Genomic DNA, 17628 nt, shown 5'->3' on the forward strand with positions numbered 1-17628 from the left:
TGCATACATTTATGCATAAATATTTTTAAATACAACCTGTTCAGTCAGTGTAATGTTATTTGTAAGTATGTTTTCAGGGCTGATAATTTGGTATTGAATAACCAATTGGTGTGCTCCAACAGGAGACTATTTGTCCTGTTCTCAGCAGTCCTTAGTTGCTGCCAGCAGTTCTTTGTGTAGGATTGAGCCTCCTTTGCTTTCTCCTATCCCCATTAGCACATCTATTGTCCTTGTCCTTGTTGGATAATGTTTAGGTAGTCATGTTGGTGAACTTTCCAGGAGTAACTTCTGACCCTTCCTAGGAGACACATATCACAACAAATTCCCTGATTCTCTGCCTCTTACAATCTCTCTGCCCCCTTCTTCTGCCACATTTCCTGAGCCTTATGCTGGGGAATGTTTTGTAGACATACCACTTGGGACTCCCTGCTGTGGTTCCTAAGCATGTCAAAGTCGTTTCTCTTCTGTTAAGCTCCATAACAAACAAAGCATTCCCCAGTTCATATCAAGACAAGTTTTACTGGGGACAAAAATTTGCCCAGGGACAGCCTGGTAATAGCCAATGAATAGCTGAGCCAGGAATAGAACGAAGGTATGTTCAGCACAAGTGTAAGCTTGGTACTGCTGTCTCTGTAAAGCCAAGGCAAGCATGGGTATTGGATGTTCATTGTCCATGTAGAACCTTGCTCCTGGACAGCAGGCCACACTCCTTCACTGACAGAGAGCACCTGGGGCGCCAGTGACAAGTTGCCCTCAACAACAGGCCAACATGAATCATAAGACTAGAGCCCCTTTGCCTCAATTCAGAGCCACTGTTTGGGTGTGATTAGCTCTGCATTACAACCATCCCAGGTCAGATCTGACTTCCCCACTCCAAAATACTCCCTGAGAGCATAGCCACATGGAGATTCCAGCTTGCTTTCCAAGGATTCTGACCCGTGACAATGCAATGACTTACATTCCAGCAAGAATGAATAAATAATGAATGAAAACCAAAGGGACTAAGAATAAGGCCAGCATCCATATTGTCTCCAAGTATTTCCATCCTTACAAATGCAAACCTGAAAGGCAGGGGTGGCACACACCTATAATGCCAGCACTAAGGTGGGAAGGGGCAGGGGTGTCTGGGAGAGATTGACCCAAGTATGTGTGTAGTGTGTGTGTGGTATGTGAGTGTGTGGTATGTGAGTGTGTAGTGTGTGTGTTGCGGGTGGGTAAGTGATGTGATATGTGTGTGGAGTGTGAGTCTGTGGTGTGTGTGTCTGTGGGGTGTGTGTGTAAGTTGGGGAGTGATCTAAAGGCTGAATGTGACATGTGTCTGTATTCCCAGTGCTTGGGAATCTAAACCAGGAGGATTAGCTGCAAGGCTTGTTTGAAGCCAGGCCGCACCATAAACCCCATCTCAAGACCTAGATAAGTAAGCAGAAGTTTCACCACGGTCACAAGCACTGTGGTTTGAATGTGGTTTGTATCAGCAAAGCCAAAGCTGAGGTTCAGTTCCTGCAAACAGCCTGAGCGGATGAGGCCTTTGGAAAAGGCAGTTAGGGCTTCACTGTAGATTCAATCAGTTTGCTATTTGGTGGACTCAGTGGTTAGGTTTGGTGGATTCAGTAGTTTAATGGACTCAGTGGTTCGGTTTGGTGGATTCAGGGCAATGTGGTTTGGGGATGTTTCATCTTACAGTGAGTTTACAAAGATTAGAGGGGAACCAGGCTAGGAATCAGGGGATGACTGGCTGCCTCACAAAGGCCTTCTGAATGCAAGCCCCTTCTGGGCTTTCTTTACACTTTTCTGTCTTTACATAAGTACCATGTTTCACACAGTTACCTTGTTACAGCTAGTCTGCAGCCCACTGCAGGGCCCCTTCCTAATGACCTCCTGTAGACTCGTCTGATTTTTACTATGTTGCAGGATATTTGACCAATCTTTTATAGATTAAATTGCTTTCAAATATTTGGCATACACAGAGCTGCCAAACTCATTCTGTGCACGTCACTGTGAATTAGTGGATACAGCGAAGGAATAAAGTTCTATTAACAAGACTGGAGGTTCGGGGTGAGGATGGTTTAAATTCCCATAGCTATTGCCAATTGCTCCCTTGTAAAACAGCACTAAATTTATGCCTTGCCACCATTGTTAGGAAGGTGCTACAACTTGAATCCAGTTTGACTATATTTTCCAAGAACTCAGTTTAATGCCCATTGTGAGGTAAGAGGGTATAAAGGAGGGCCTTTTGGATTCCCTCGAATGTGTGGTATATTTATATTTATAGTATACTTATAATATGTAGTATGCTAGTATATAAAGAATATCATCAGGGTGAAGCCTCTAAGACTGGGTGTTTTCCTTAAAAGAATATCAGAAGAAAGACACACATTCACACATACTCCCTGTATCTAACATGATGCCCTGTGCCACCCTGAGACTCTGTCATTTAGAAGATAAACACCGTGGCATACGAGCCTTCAGCCATACAGACTCATAAACCTAAAGAAATCTCTTTTCTTCATAAAGCACCAAGCTTCAAGTCCTTTAGTATAGTATCACAATACAGACTGATAACAGAGAGTTATGCCAGGCTGCTTCAACTATTTTTTTTCCTGTATCTTTTACAGGTAAAATTTGGAGGTCCCATCCCCAAGTTTATAAGGTGACACATGAAGCCACAGAGCCAGCCCTGGCATAGGCACCCCTAGAGCATCTCCCCTTCCCTCAATGCCATCCCCATTAAACCCTCCACAGGTCCGGCAGTGGGGCTTTGGCTCACGTGCCACAGTCTGAGCTGATGCTTCCCTTTGGGAGGCTTAAGTAACAACCAGAATAAACCAAACCACAAGAAAAATGTCTAAAGAGAGCTGGGTTAATAGCTTAAAAATTGATTCTGCTAGAAAAGAAATGGCATTTTAAAATCTAGAAAACGAGCCCAAGTGAACTATTACCTGCTCTTCCATTTAAATGAGCCCTGAGAGGGCTCCATCCGTGTTTACTCATGACTAAGAAATCCCTCATGCCTTGATGCTATCGATCACTTCAGACAAGGGGAACTTTTGCTTCTCCAGGAGAACTTTTTAAAGACCTGCTAGATGATGTATGGTCATTCCCAGTGGGTGGATAACTAAGAAAGTAAATATCCCTCCTTCTGCGGACGGTGGTGACCAACAGGTTGTCTGGGAAGCCGGAGAGGCTGGAGATAAAACAGGAGGGACAACAACAACCGGAGTCACCGAGTGTCAGCTCGTAAGAGCACATGGCCCCAAAGCCAGATCTCAGTGGTGTGTCCAGGAAGGGCAAGGTCAACTGCACATCTTTGGAAGCTGTCGGTAGCATAACTAGTCTATAATCTTGTGCGGCACTAAAGTCTGTAGATGGAAGGCTGAGGCCCAGATGGGTCAGTGAAAGCAGCCATCATTGGAGAGGTCCACGTCTAGTTTCTCTCTTCTGTTTGAGGTGAACAATGTAACTCTTTCCTGGGCCCTCAGTTCATGCTATTAGGACTAGCGAACAGTTCAGGGGCAAAATCATCCCTTGATATCCTTGGGGACACTTCTAGAACCTCTGTCCACTGTCACCAAATTTCACAGATACTCCAGTCCCTTTTGTCTCTCCTATTGCTTTAAATCATCTTTATATGATTTATAATACTTAATAACATGCCAGCACTGTCTACACTGCTGTACTGTGTTGTCTAGAGAAGAATGGACAGATTGGAGCCTGCAAGAACAAGAGCTCAGTTCAGACACAATGCTTTATTTTATTTTATTTGCTTCACAGGTGGTTGAATCTATTGACAGCCTCTGAGGGTATGAGGGTTTGATTATATACTTAATTTTCAAAAATATTGCTGAGAAAAACTAAATTAAAACTACTAAAAAGGGACAGGCTACCAAAATCATAATTGGGTTCGTTCCCTAGAAAACTCTCTACTTTTTCTAAGTGGACCACAATTACCTTGAGCTTCAGTCACACTATGAATGAGAGCAAAGAATCCTAAAGCAATAGGTTCCACTAAGTGTGAGTGCCTCAACGCAGCAGCAAGGCAAAGAAGAGCAGCGCTGTGTCTCTTTAAGAACTTTCTCCCAGACAAGGAGCAGGGACGCCCCCTGCCTGCCTGCCTGCCTGTGCCACTTCCACAGAAGCAATGAAGCCAAGCCTCCCTCCTCTCTCTGCAGGCTCTGGGGACCAGGTGGAAAGACAGTGACTTTGACACTGTTTGCCTACTCCAGTGTAAGGTGAAACATACCACAAATCCCAAAGATGGTTCAAAGCACAGCGCTCACCCCCACAGTCAATGAGGATATGTATCAGCAATTCACCCACAGTGTATCTAGCAAGGATCTCTGAGTGTTATAAACCTGGATTTGAGGGTCTGCTGAGATTGAAATACTACAAAGGCTCCGTGTTAAAGGCTCGGTGGCCAGCTGGCTGATGGGATAATGGTCAGGGGACTGGATGATGAGGGATCTAGCCTAATTAATCAATGTATCAATCCACGGATGAACTTGTCATTTTACGCCTTACTAAGATCTGAGCCCTAGTTAGAGAAAGTGAGTCACTTTGGGCCTTTCCTTTGCCTGGCTTCTCTCTCTCTCTCTCTCTCTCTCTCTCTCTCTCTCTCTCTCTCTCTCTCTCTCCCTCTCCCTCTCCCTCTCCCTCTCTCTCTCTCTCTCCCTCTCTCTCTCTCTCTCTCTCTCTCTCTCTCTCTCTCTCTCTCTCTCTCTCTCTCGCTGCTTCCTGGTCACCAGTGAGAAACCAATCCCTGCCACGTGTTTCAGCCACCATGATATTCTCCCTTAGCTCAAACGGAACGCAGCAGAGCCAACACCTCTACTAACTGTAAACTAAAATAAAACTTTCTTTTTTTAAAAGTTGTTTTTCTCAAGTGTTTTGAAACAGTGACAAAAAGCTAACTAAGAGGTATTTCCTGGAAACAGCAGAACATTGAGTCCTAAAGGCTGCTGCACAAACCTCACCCTCCCAGACCACTTTCCTAAAAGTTTCAGTCTAGCAAGTGCAGAGTTGGGGCTTAGAAGTAGCATTCTGAGACCACACCTAGAAGATGCTGGTGTAGATGATATGAAGAACACTCGTTAAGAAGGTGAGCCAAGGACACCAACTAGGCAGAGAGCAAAGCTGTTTCGTGTGATCTAAGGGTATTGCTTGGAATACACCTGTCTATTGGTTCCTTCATTCATTCAATCTTGCACAGCAGTATTAGCAAGTTCCCCACCCACTGGAGAAACAGAGGGAATGGAATCGTGCCTTCAAGAGGTTTATGGTCTAACCTATGCCGCTGTACAGCTAAGATGGGAAAAGACGGGCGTTTGAAAGTGCAGTGAAGCCTATGTCTAACATAGGCTGCATGGGAGAGACTAAGGTCACAAAGAGGTAATCCCAAGGCTGGATTAGGGTTAACATACATACATACATACATACATACATACATACATACATAGTTAAATATGTGTGTGAAAGAAGCACTTCTGTATAATTAGGAAAAGGGCTGGCCATGCACATGCATACATGTACACATATGTATACATGCATATATATGAGCTTATGCATGTACAGAAATGAGGAAGGCAAGTTATAGGTCAACTCAAGGATCACTTTGTATAAAAGGTATGTTGCAGAGGGCCTCGAAGGCATTTATCAGGGATGATGTAGACAGCTGTGCTTTTTATCAAGTCCTAGTGATTCACTCAAACAGGCAGTTCGGAAACAACAATGTTAATACCCTCGTTAGCCTCCTGCAAGCAGCTTTCGTTAAAAACACCTGGGAAGAGCTTGTGAGCAATGCTGTCCAGAGCAAAAACGTCTCCCTTTGATCTGGCTATCACAGTCCAAGTCACATTTGACATTCAGTTTGTAGGCAAAAAGAATTCAGTTGTTTAATTTGCCATGGAATCAAAGATAATAACAAACAGCAGAGAGAATCTAACACTGGAATGGAGTTCTAAGCCTGGATAGATCCAGAAGTTTCATGGGAGGGTATGACATACTACCCCCAGCATGGAGTGACTGACGGGCCCACAATTAACATGCATTAAATCCACCACACAAACAGCAAATGGAGCTGTTTGCAGGGAACTGTGCTGTAGTTCTGGGAATCATTAATCAATGGTGCAAAGGCAGTGCTGAGTAACAGAATAATTACCGTCCCAGGTATTGCTGGAGGCAGCAAGGGCTCAGTTGATCACACAAGGAAATGAGTTCCGCTGAAGCCACCCTGGAGTCCCAGGGCTGTGACATCCCTGGGTCTTGGATAGATTCTGCAACTCCAAAGGTCTCAGCAGAGACAGACCACCAGGTTCACTAGAAGGAATTTATGCCCTGGGGTCTCTAGGAATAAGAATAAAGAATATTGGGGGCGGGGGGGGGGGAATGAGACTTTGAGATGCAAACATGATTACATTGCCATGTCCTGTTCTAGGAAATTTGGAAAATGTGGGAGGTCTGGTGTACTGTGAAGACAGGGGCAAACTTTATATTTGCTTGAGTGTGTTTATATTCTGAAGTCCCCAGACCCACACATCCCACCTCAAACTCTAGTTCCACGTTTGACAAAAGCAATGGTAGACCAAGCAACATCACAGAGGATGAGGGATAAGACCATGAAAGAACGGAAATAAGGTCGCCATACACTAGTGATCAGGCATGGCAGACTAGAGATAAAGTCAGAGTATGCTGAGCCCGAGGCCATGGTGTGTAATGAGAATGTTCGTTTCCCATAACGTAACAAAACCCAGTTCTGTTAGGGGAATAGGTTTTTGTTTTTAATCCCAGGTTGGGATACGGAGCTACTTCCTATTGTCCCCAACATCTGACTATGATTCATCTTGTGCACTGGCAGGTGCATGATTTTGCCAGCTGAAGATAGTTCATGTTTGAAATTCTGGGGACTCTTCACAGGGTATATAAATGCCCGGACCCTGAGAGGCAGACGTTGCTGCTCCTCACTGTGCTGTTTGCTGCTTGCTGGATTGCTGGTTGTTGGTTGGAGATATCCTGACAACAAAGACCAGACTTGCCCCCAAAAACTCAATGCCCCTAATCAGCAGGAAGTAGTCTGACAAGATCAACACCCTCTTTCCTCTCCAAACTTCTTTCTCTCCTACCTGGAGGGTTGGAAGGATGGGGTAAAGTTTGGGAGGACACGGATAAAAGAATCCAATAAAGTAGCCAAAAGTCCAATTTCAGTGATGGACTAGGGATAAGACTCTGGTAGACCGGGGATGAGCTCATTATAGATCAGAGCTAAGGCCACAACAGACCAGGAACTATGTCCTGGAGACTAGGCATGTGACCTCTGCAGGAGACTCAAGCACAGCCTATGAAATGAACCCAAGCATCACTTGCAAAGCACCAGTGCTCAGCCTGGGTGAGACTCATCTTGTACAGGCGTCTGCTTCCAGTTCCAGGTTGCTGCTGTTGGATTTCCTTCCCCTGCACCCAGCCTCTCCCTGCAGGTACAGGATCACAGGCACTAAGTAGGAGCTGGCAGTTTAAACTTCTTCACATCTTTCTACCCCTGCTGGGATTCAAGCACATTCTGGGGACCCCTGCTGGGCACTGTGATTGCATCCTGCTGTGTGACAGGGAAGCCAAGGAAGACTGAAGCTTAACTAAAACTCCAAGGGAGGATGAAGTCTCCACTGCTGCTTGTCTTGCCTCTATATGGGAAAGGCAGTTACTTATACACAGTCCAGATTCTGGTCCATCAGAATGAGGCCCCAAGAAGGCTGTCACTGGACGTGCATGTGCCTGAGAAAGCCGTACAATGACAAAGAAAAGACTCTCAGACATAGGGAATGTGTCAAGGATTTCTGTCGGCTGCAAGAGGTTGGAACTGGGATTCCTCTGGGCCAGGTCTATAAACCTCAGAGCTTAACCACAGTTGTGCCCAGGAAAGGCTGAACTCCAATGCCACCTTGTTGGTCTTGGAAGAATAAGGACACTTGGGTGTCTCTAGAGTTTTCCCAGAGGCTGAAGATAGGCATCGAGTGAGAAGTGAGCACAGGGAATACCCAGTATAACAGGTTATAACTCAAAGACATTCTCTGAGTTCCTGGTCTGGTATCCCACATAGGATAGATGGTGGCTCTGTGGGGACCTGACTTCTGGGGAGCTTCCTGGATCATCTAGTGAGGCCAAAGTGAGCTCTGACTCTCTTTGTGAGCAGCATAGGATTCCAGCAGAGATGAGCAACAGAAGAGAAGACAAAGACTGGGTAAGGCAGAAGCAGAGAGATTCACCAGTAAGAAAGGTTTGACACAAGCCTCTTGCTGCCTAGGAAGATGGGGAGAGGGGACCACAGGGCAAGGAATGCAAGCCTTTCCCAAGAAGTTGAGCAGGACTCAGCTGACAGCCATCAACCCTCACACACACAGAGGCATGGACCAAAGTCCGCCAGCATCTGAATGAGTCTGGAAAGGAATAGATTCCCAGAGCCTCCAGAAGGCTCCCCAGACACTGGCAGCATCCCTGTACTCTGAGGCTCTACATGAACCAGCAGAGCCCCACAGTGCTGGATTCCCCAGGAAGTTACTACACATTGTTTCAAGTCACTAAGTTCATGTCCATATGTTAGGAATGGAAAACTAATGGAGCATTGCAGGGTTGGGCATCTTCCATACTTATTTATTTTTATTGGTTATTTATTTATTTATTTTAACTTTATGTTGGTCTTGACCTCTAGAACTCTGGACCTAAACAAGTTTTTGTCTTTATAATTATTAATTATTTTGTTGCAGCAATCTGAAGCTAATATACATTCCTGTGCCCATGCTGGGACATCTTAACTCCACCCAATAGGACCCCAAATTGTGTGCCCACCAGCTCTGGCCTGTATCCAAGGCTTGCACATACTTCCTCTCCATGCAATCCTTTGGAAGATACATGACACTACACACAACTCAACCCATGTACTCCTAGGCCTGAGAGATGATCAGGGAGCATGTTGGTGGGCATGTCGAAGCATAGTGCCCCTCCAGGTGTAGGTGTACTTTCAGGGTGGCCAGATTTTGGTGGGAGGCCCAGGAACTGCTACAAGGTCAGGTGAAGCATTTAGAAGACATTTTATACAACACAATGTTAGCTTGAGTCTCATCCTGTAGATGTTTTTACATAGGGTATATAGGAGACCATGGAAATTAGGAGGCTGCCCCCTCTGCTTATTTTGTATGTAGTGGGCAGGTGTGAACATTATTGAAGATCCCCTATATGAGCGATGCCATCCGAGTTCTGTGCCATCAGACAGTCTTAATGGATTACCGAGACTCTACCAATGTGTTTATTACCTTTTCTCCATCAAGAAGCTCTTGTAAAATGACTTGTCTTTCCCGGCACAATTCCAAGAAGTCTTCTGAGTGCAGGCTTTCGTGCAAAGCAGGAAAGAAGGTCAACTGTGTGCAATCCACTCCCACCTCATCCGGCCTGCTCTCAGCTTCCTCTGTTGTCAGCTCATCTGCAGTCATGAAAACTGGACACATTGCCTTGGTGTGAGCCACATGACGCCACAATGGGAAGCATACAATATGAGCCTTTGTCACTGAGAGGAACTGTGAGGCTCTGGTGTAGAGGTGGTCAGTGTGCCCTTCCATGGTTCTGACCTGTGTTATAGCTCACATACCTGCAAGCTGGTTCAACCGGGTGTGCCTAGCCCTGGCTCCTCTATAGCTATCAAATGGATGCAAAGCAACCTTTTGGAATTCATTCTCACTGATCAATGGAGCATCTTTCCTTAGGTCTGTCTAGGATTCGCTCCTTCTGAACCCATTTATTCTCTCTTCTACAAGGGTGTCATTGATATTTCTAAATAACAGAAGCCCTAATATTTTGTTTAAAGGAATCAGAAATGCCATGGTGCACTGATGAACAAAAAGAATAAGACACTTGTGTGCTCTAAAGCATGACAAGTCTCAGTCTCCAGTAGGTTGCTCTGGGCTGGACACTGAGGTAGCATCTGTCTATACAACCCTGTCTCAGCTGCAGCATCTCATCCTCAGTTTGCAAATGAAAATATCTGAATACGGCTTGAGACTCTGCCCACGGCCATATGGCTACTGAATTGGAGGGAACGGGAAGCAGGCCTTCCTGAGTAGAAAGCAAGCTCTTTTCTGCCTCAGTGTGTTTAGCTGCACTGTTCACAAAGTGACTAACCTCTTCTGATCTCTTTTCTGTATGTATGTGTATATGTGATTTTTAACATAATGTAAATGTTGCATTTACAAATTTTCATCCAAGATTATGCCATAAGTACTTTCCCAATCCACTTAAAAGTTTCTCCAACAATTTAAAAGGTATAGAAGTATTCCATTGTGCAGCTATTTCGTTATCAATAAGTTCCTCTTCTGCTGCTTAGAGACACAATGGCTTTAGCAGCAGCAACAACAACAAAAATGCAACTTTGCCATCATTTCTGTTCATTTCTTGATTTGTTTTCCAAGAGCCAGGACATCTGGACCTAAGCTAAGCAGATGACAGAATGGATGTCCTCATCTTGTTCTTTTTCTACTCACGTGTTCCCAGTGTGCCCATGGCTGCAACGGGCATGCTGGTCATACTGCAAAGCTATGAGCCATTTTCTTTGTGCCAAAGCTCAGCTCTTTAACAACCTTGCAACCTGGGAATCTTATATCTGGACGGATAAAAGTGTCTGCTGCTTCCGGAGCCAGTCCTCACTGACTTTGTCATCTGAACGGAGCATAACTCTGAAAGGACTGGCACCTGAGAAAGTCCTTATTACTCTTTTGCAAGAGATCTGCTGTATTAGGGTCTGTACTGGCAATATTAGGAAGCCCAGGTTATAGATACCTAAAGGTTCTGCCCATCCAGCTAGAGGATGAAGCTGCCCAAGGATACATCTATGGAAAGTCAGCACACACTTTCCATCACTTAGCCCCTACCTCTGAGAGGTAGAGCAGGTGAGGATGCTGTGATGTTGGAGCTAGGAGCTTAGAGCATAGAGAAAAGAAGCTAATGAGCGGGCCACAGTGGAACCCCAACGTCAATCTGAGATCAGAACCTGAGATTCTCAGGTCTGGGCTTGTGTTACTGCCAGCTGGCAGGCAGCAACTCCATCAGCAAACCTGCTACTCAGGCAGCAAAGAGCTGGGCTTAATAGTGCAGAGACGCTGTCACTGCTGAGAGTAGCCACTGGCCACCCCTAAGATCTAAGGATCTCACATCACAGACTGAGATCTGAGTTCAAAAGATAGTCACAAGTGAAAACAGAAAATTGAAATTCTCTCTCTCTCTTTCTCTGTGTGTGTGTGTGGGGGGGTGTGTGTGTAAGGTGTGTGTAGTGTGTGTGTCCTAGATTTTCAGCAAGTCAGAACTGACTCTACACATCGTCTTTAAGTCTGATGTATATGATGACTGTCATGTAGTTTGTGTTTTGTAGTAGAAGAGTTCAATGTGAAAAAATTAAATATCTATACCATCCATTTTTATTCTAAGAGATATTATTATCCTTCTACATGTTTTGATCACATACAGAACATGTATGTGAACTGATTTAGGGCACTTTAAAAGTCTACCCGATATACCAAACTGATAAGGCACCCATGCTTACTGTTCTAAGCTTACTAAAGCTCTCCCACACAAAGAGCTCTGGCCCTGGATAAACCCCATTCATTCCGAAGCACAGAACTAAAAGGTTCATGTGCCAGCAACTCCTGTTCCTAGCATCCCTTCCCCTCTACACACACACAGTGATATCTTTAGTGAGGTATTAAATGAAATCAGCAATATGTTTAATTATTGAAAAGAAAAAGATGAATTTATAAACTTGATACCTTGGTTTCCAGTATTTGTCTGAGAAACATCACCCTTTCCTTCTTGGCTCTCCTGAAATAGGATGAGAGAACAGAGAAAATAAATCCCAAATATTGCTTATACCTGACTCTTTTCCACAAATTCACAGATACATGTAAAATCCCCTCAAGTTACTCCAGACTCGGCTACAAGAGGAAGACTAGGCTAAACCCTACAGGATCATGTCAAAATGCAAGTGTTTATTGTTTCTCAGTGAGAGCGGAAACTGCAGTCTTCCTTTAAGTAGGATTTACAGTAATTATCAAAGGAGGTGCCAGGGTAGGATTAGACAGGATGTTGGATGTCTACATGTGGTCATCCTGAAGGGGATCTGGGCTAGACAGCTGGCCATGGGGACCAGTAACCAAGTTACAGAGGCAAGCCTTGGCATTGTTGCCCACATAATGAACAAAATACCTTTCTCCTGCCCCCAAATCCTACAAAATGATTTGAGGAAAAATACTACAGGCTCCTAGTCATTGATGACAGTTAAAATACAAGTGTCTACTACTGAATAAATTTAACTTTCTCATTAAGTTTTAGCGAGCTTAGTATGCATAAAGTTGCTGGGGTAACAGATTAGAGAACAACACTAACACCACATCTTGGAATGGATAACAGGAAAATTCCCAGCACCCCAACCTTCCCAGAGGCTGTCATATGATAATAATTTTAAATTAAGAATGTTCAATGAGGACATAAAAAAACTATTGCCAGTTATTTTTCTTCATCCACTATAAAATAGATTCAAATGAATTCTGCCCCTTAAAATGAAGAAAATATGTTTCTGATGACCTAGCGGTAAGAAGTTCAGGGGAGCCAACTCACAGGGCTAGCCAGATCCCTCCACTTGGAAGTCAATACAGCCTGGGTGTTATGCGAACTAAGCGGGTCACTGGTTTGAGCTTGCAGAATTGCTGAGTTTAGGAGGTTTTATTCATTGTAAACTTATTACAGGATTTTGTGCAATAACAAATTCCTAGCAGTACAGACACCAAATGTTCAATGACAAAAGACTCATGTGAACCAGCAGTGGCCAATGCCAGGCAGGAATCCTCCTGGATGTTGTAGGTTGCCTTGTGGTGATGGGTCAGGGTTTGATAAGTATGACCCATTCACACATTGCCCCACCCACTCACCCACCTATTCATTCAGGCTTTGGGGGCCTGGGGTTTAGTGCCTCACTTTTTTCCTTGTTAAAACACTTCAAGAACCAAGTTTGTGGATTTTCCTGAGGAGTCTCCTGCATGCTGTCTTCCTGGTAAGGGGAGGGGTGGAGAACACACAGCCATCTCTGCACACTTCCCATCATATCCAGCACCTACCTTGCATCCTAGGTTCAGGGGCTCCCATGCTAACAGGTGTCTGATGCGTTTCCTCATGCGAGCCGGTCCTTCCCTCCCATCCAGTTCCCACCTGGAGCAGCGTGTGGATTCTGTCATTTGGCCCCACAATCCCAGCTCCCCAAAGAGCTGTTCCCGCATCCTGGCCCAGGCTGTGGCTGCCTTGATGCTGCCACTTTTCCTCCTCTGCAAAGCAGAAAAGCAACACCACACTTAGATGCCTGCCCCTTGCAGGCCTGCCCCATAGCTCCTATGGTGGTTATTGGAGAAAGATGGCCCTCCAGGTAGCCCTTAAGGCTTATATAGCATCCTCTCTGGAGCCAGGACCAGGCAAGGAGAAGGAAGTTATTTCTCAGGTTCCAGATCATTGAGATCTGGAATGCGGAGAAAGAGAAAACTGCAGCCTTTGGCCCTCCTTATCATAGACTGTTGGTGGGACTGGGCAGGCAATAGTGAGTCCTAAGGATATGGGGTTTTGATAGCCCCTGCCTTCTGAAATAGTTCTTGCCCCTCCAAGAGACCCAGTCTGCTGGCAGGGTAGGGACCCACAGTCCTGCGATGACTGATGATTTGAGAGTCATTCTCATCTTTGGGCTTCAGAATCCACGGTGATTAAATAAGACGCTTGCCCTGCATGGTGCATGAGGGCCTTCCCATCCTAACGTCATATGATTCTTGAATATGTACGGGTTCTAGAATAGTCAAAGAAATTAAAGCTTGAGTGTATTCGCAAGTAATCTGACTTTCATGAAACCCTCGGGTTGTTTGTGTGGTTTTTACTTCTCTATCTTCTGCTGCCATGAAGCTTGAACCTTTTATAAAGCACATGGACACCCTACACTGTTTTTGAAAGCCATACCAAGGTTTTGTTCACACCACGCCTAACAAAGAAACAGTTTAGTTTGAATGGCAGGATTAACTTCAAATGAACTGTTGTAGTTCTTCAAATATTTGACGTCATTTGTCCTAAATTTTCATTTCTCAGAAAATGGCCAGGTAAATATAGTAATGAAAGTAACAGATGTCTCAAAAAACCAACATAAACAGACAAGAAAGATGCACATGTGTTAGGCCATGTTTTGGGCATGGTGCTTTCTGAGGCCCAGGCAGAGGAAGTGTGTTTGACTCTCTACCTCTACAGGGCATTGTTCCTTGGGCAGGGATTGATCTGCAGATATGTGGCCTGACACTGAGAGTGACTTTGGACAAACTAGAAAGTGATCTTGTTTCTGAATGAGACCTGGTGAACAGAGGGAGCTAACCCCAGACCCACCCTTTTATCCACGTGCCTTCAAGCTTCAAACTCACAGTGTGTGTTTGTGAGAGAAAAATGATGACCAAGAGAAGGACAGACAGACAGACAGACAGACAGACAGACAGACAGACAGACAGACAGACAAAGGTGGGAGAGAGAGGATAAAGAGTGAAAGAGAGGTGAGGGAGAGGAAAAGAAAGGGGAGAGGAAGAGGGAAGGAAGGGTCAGCAAGGAGGGAGGGGATGGATGCTGGTCTCATGGGTCAAGCTCTGCTTAAAGTCTGCCTTTCTCCAAAGTGCCTCATCATTTTATCAGTTGCATAAGCCAGTCAGAGTTGATGCCCTGACCCTAGCTCCTGAAAACGCTGTGTAAAGACTTAAGGAGACAGAGTCTGGGAGAGAACAGAGACAGCCTGTCAATCCCCGGTGAGCCCAAAGGAGTGCACAGCTCTCACACACAAAGAGCAAGGGTATTGGGGGGGGGGGCGTGAGCAGCACCTTGCAATGAGTTTTAGGAAGCTCAGGCAGGCTCAGGCATGCCTGTCCACCACAGCAAGACTCCAGCATGGGAATAGCATGGTCCAAGCACGGAACAGAAGCAACTTCTGAAGAGAAGACAACAGACTGGGCTTGGACAGAGCAGAGGGAGGGACAAGTGAATGCCTCAGAGAGGAGGGAGGAATGGTGGCAGAACTTTTACAGCTGACAGAGATGTGGCACGGAAGTACGTATCGGATAAGACAATGCTGGGGTGACCTCCAGGGCACTGTGTGGAATAGCCAGGAATGCTCTGGGCTCCCTCCATCTCTGGGGACCTCTAAGTGATGGGTCAAGTGGAGGCTGGAGGAGTCCTGTTATTGGGAGCGCTGCAGCACTGCTCCTGTCTCCACTGTCATCTCCTTGGGAGCACAGTAAATTTCAACATTCCTGATGCTGTGACTCTTTAATATAGTTCCCCATGTTGTGGTGATCCCCAACCATAAAATTATTTCATTGCTATTTCACAACTGTAATTTTGCTCCTGTTGTGAGTTGTAATGCTAATATCTGATATTCAGGAGATCTGAGATGCGGCCCCAAAGGGGATACAACCCACAGATTGAGAACCGACGATGTAGCAGAAGCTGACCCTTAGAAAACATCCGATTTCAGAACACTGACTTCTGCCACATTTTGAGCTTATCCCAAGAGTCAGGGCTCACACCTCTCATCCCAGAATTTGGAAAGTAGATGTAGGTGGATCTCTGTGAACCTACTGTAGCCTGAGATGTCTACGTAGGGAATTCCAGGCCAGGCAGGGCTACATAGCAAGACTCTGTCTCAAAACACAGTAGAAGTTGAGCTTGACCTTTATGGACATGATGTGCACTGAGAAAGTGGGCTGGCCCTCCGAAAATGGGGTGAGCGCTCCATTATCTCTAGCAGACAGTGATTACATCTGCAGTCCTCTAAATATTGAAACATTTTAAATATTTAAAGACTTGGAAACATGAAATATCTTCCAAAATGCTGATTTTTCTAATAATAATAAAAACCCTAACCAACAGTAAATCACACACATTTTTCAAGTACTTTCTGAACCCAAGTCAAGTGAAACTGACTTATGAAACTGAGCCAGACTAGCACTGCAGGAGGCTGGTGCCTCCCTTCTGGGCTGGCACTTCTGTTGACTCCTGGCCCTACCCACAGGAACTTTTGATTTTGCAGAGTCAGCAGGAACTTAGACTGCCCAGACCACCGCTCTCTCTTCTAGACAGAAATTAGTGGCCCAGGTTCTTGCAACAAAAATATAAGGCTGTTGGTGAGATCCTGATTAAAAAGTGTTACCTTCTGCCTCAAAATAACACAGGTGTGATGACGGTTTCTCTAAAATAAAGACGGACACCCAAACTCATCCATTTTCCCTTTCAGTGGTAACCAAACGTATTAGCCACATTGCTCACTCAGACAAAATGAGCGAGTCAATTTGGAGGATGAACTGATATTTGAGAGACTGTCCCACAGCCACAGATAGTACCCAAATATGTCAGAAGACACCCTCCAGCTATGTAAGGTAGTCTGCAGTATGTAAGGAAAGCGCTCATGGCAAAGTCTTGGCCCAAGTCTTACTAGATGTTCTGGCTGATTACTGTGACAGCTTCCAAGGGCCCACCTTAAGCCTGACTCTTACACCTGCAGGGTCTGATGTCTGACTAAGTTGTGCCGATAAACTGAGTAGCTAAGTGTAGGCTACATAGCTCAGAAAACCCTAATCCCTGCGCATGCCTGGGCTAACAAGCCTGTTACCTAGGCCAGGAGGTCTTCTGGGTCTTGGCGCCTGGGCTCTGTACCTCAGCCTTTAGACCTCCTCCACAGCACACCTGTGCGCTAAGGATTTCTTTTCCCCATTGAACTTTCACAGTAGAACATTCCAGTTTGAGCCTTGCCACCCTGTCCTATAGATTCTTCTTCACCCTTGACCTCACTACTACGGTTGAAATGCCTTCAAGGCAGAGTGGAAGCGTTATAAGTGCTGTATTTTCAGCACAGGATGTAGGCTTTGGCATAGACACATTCCTCTGTAAATAAAAAATTGATATGCTTGGACACTGCATGCCATGCTCACTTAAAATGTTCTATTTTAAAAATCAATTAAAACCCAACTTCGTAGCCACCATATATGCATATGTGGAATATCTGTTGTCTCCCAGTCACAGGCTAAGGACATCTTTGCTCTTTCGACTTTCATGGTTAGGAAATATCTAGGAATGGGGAAGCCTGGGGTTCAAACGGTGCTCTGGCTGGCCTGAGCGTGATCTGCCTTGACTGTGCAGAAAACACACCTGCACGTGTCCTTATTGGTGACAGCCCTCTGCATTTAGAGTCAAAATCCCAATGTGACAGGTACCACCTGTGCTTTGGCCCCAGCTTCATCTTCACTCTGTGTCCCAGGCTCTTCCACCACTTCTTCTAGCTAAACAATGGTACCCAGTTCTTTCCTCCCTCAGGACCTCCACATGCATTTCTCTCTGGCCAAAACACGTTCCTAAAAATATTTCACCCCATATCTTCCTCTTCAGATCTCAGATTAAACATTCCCTTACTCAGACAAAACATCCAGTAGTCCAAATTAGACTCTGCCTTTTGTTAAAATCTCTTCTTTCCTTGCTAAATCCATACCATACCACAAACTGGAGTTTTATTTAATAATGTGAAAATTCCCCATGTAGTGAAGCCAT

At 45.1% G+C, this 17628-nt stretch overlaps 1 protein-coding gene across 3 annotated transcripts in view; it reads right to left on the reverse strand.

Annotated features, from left to right (window-relative positions):
• Positions 1-17628, reverse strand: part of Wdfy4 (WDFY family member 4) — a 219146-nt gene that overhangs the window by 70512 nt on the left and 131006 nt on the right. For all 3 annotated transcript variants that reach the window (XM_085828543.1, XM_029469142.2, XM_085828542.1), the window contains exons 41-43: positions 13140-13343; positions 11796-11847; positions 9297-9478 (exon numbers count right to left, since the gene is read on the reverse strand). In XM_085828543.1, coding sequence (XP_085684669.1) covers positions 9297-9478; positions 11796-11847; positions 13140-13343 — 438 coding nt within the window. The remainder of the gene's footprint in view (positions 1-9296; positions 9479-11795; positions 11848-13139; positions 13344-17628) is intronic.

The sequence above is a fragment of the Mus caroli genome, unplaced genomic scaffold (genome assembly GCF_978045245.1).
Source record: "Mus caroli unplaced genomic scaffold, Mus_caroli_1 scaffold_12, whole genome shotgun sequence".
Lineage (NCBI taxonomy): Eukaryota > Metazoa > Chordata > Mammalia > Rodentia > Muridae > Mus > Mus caroli.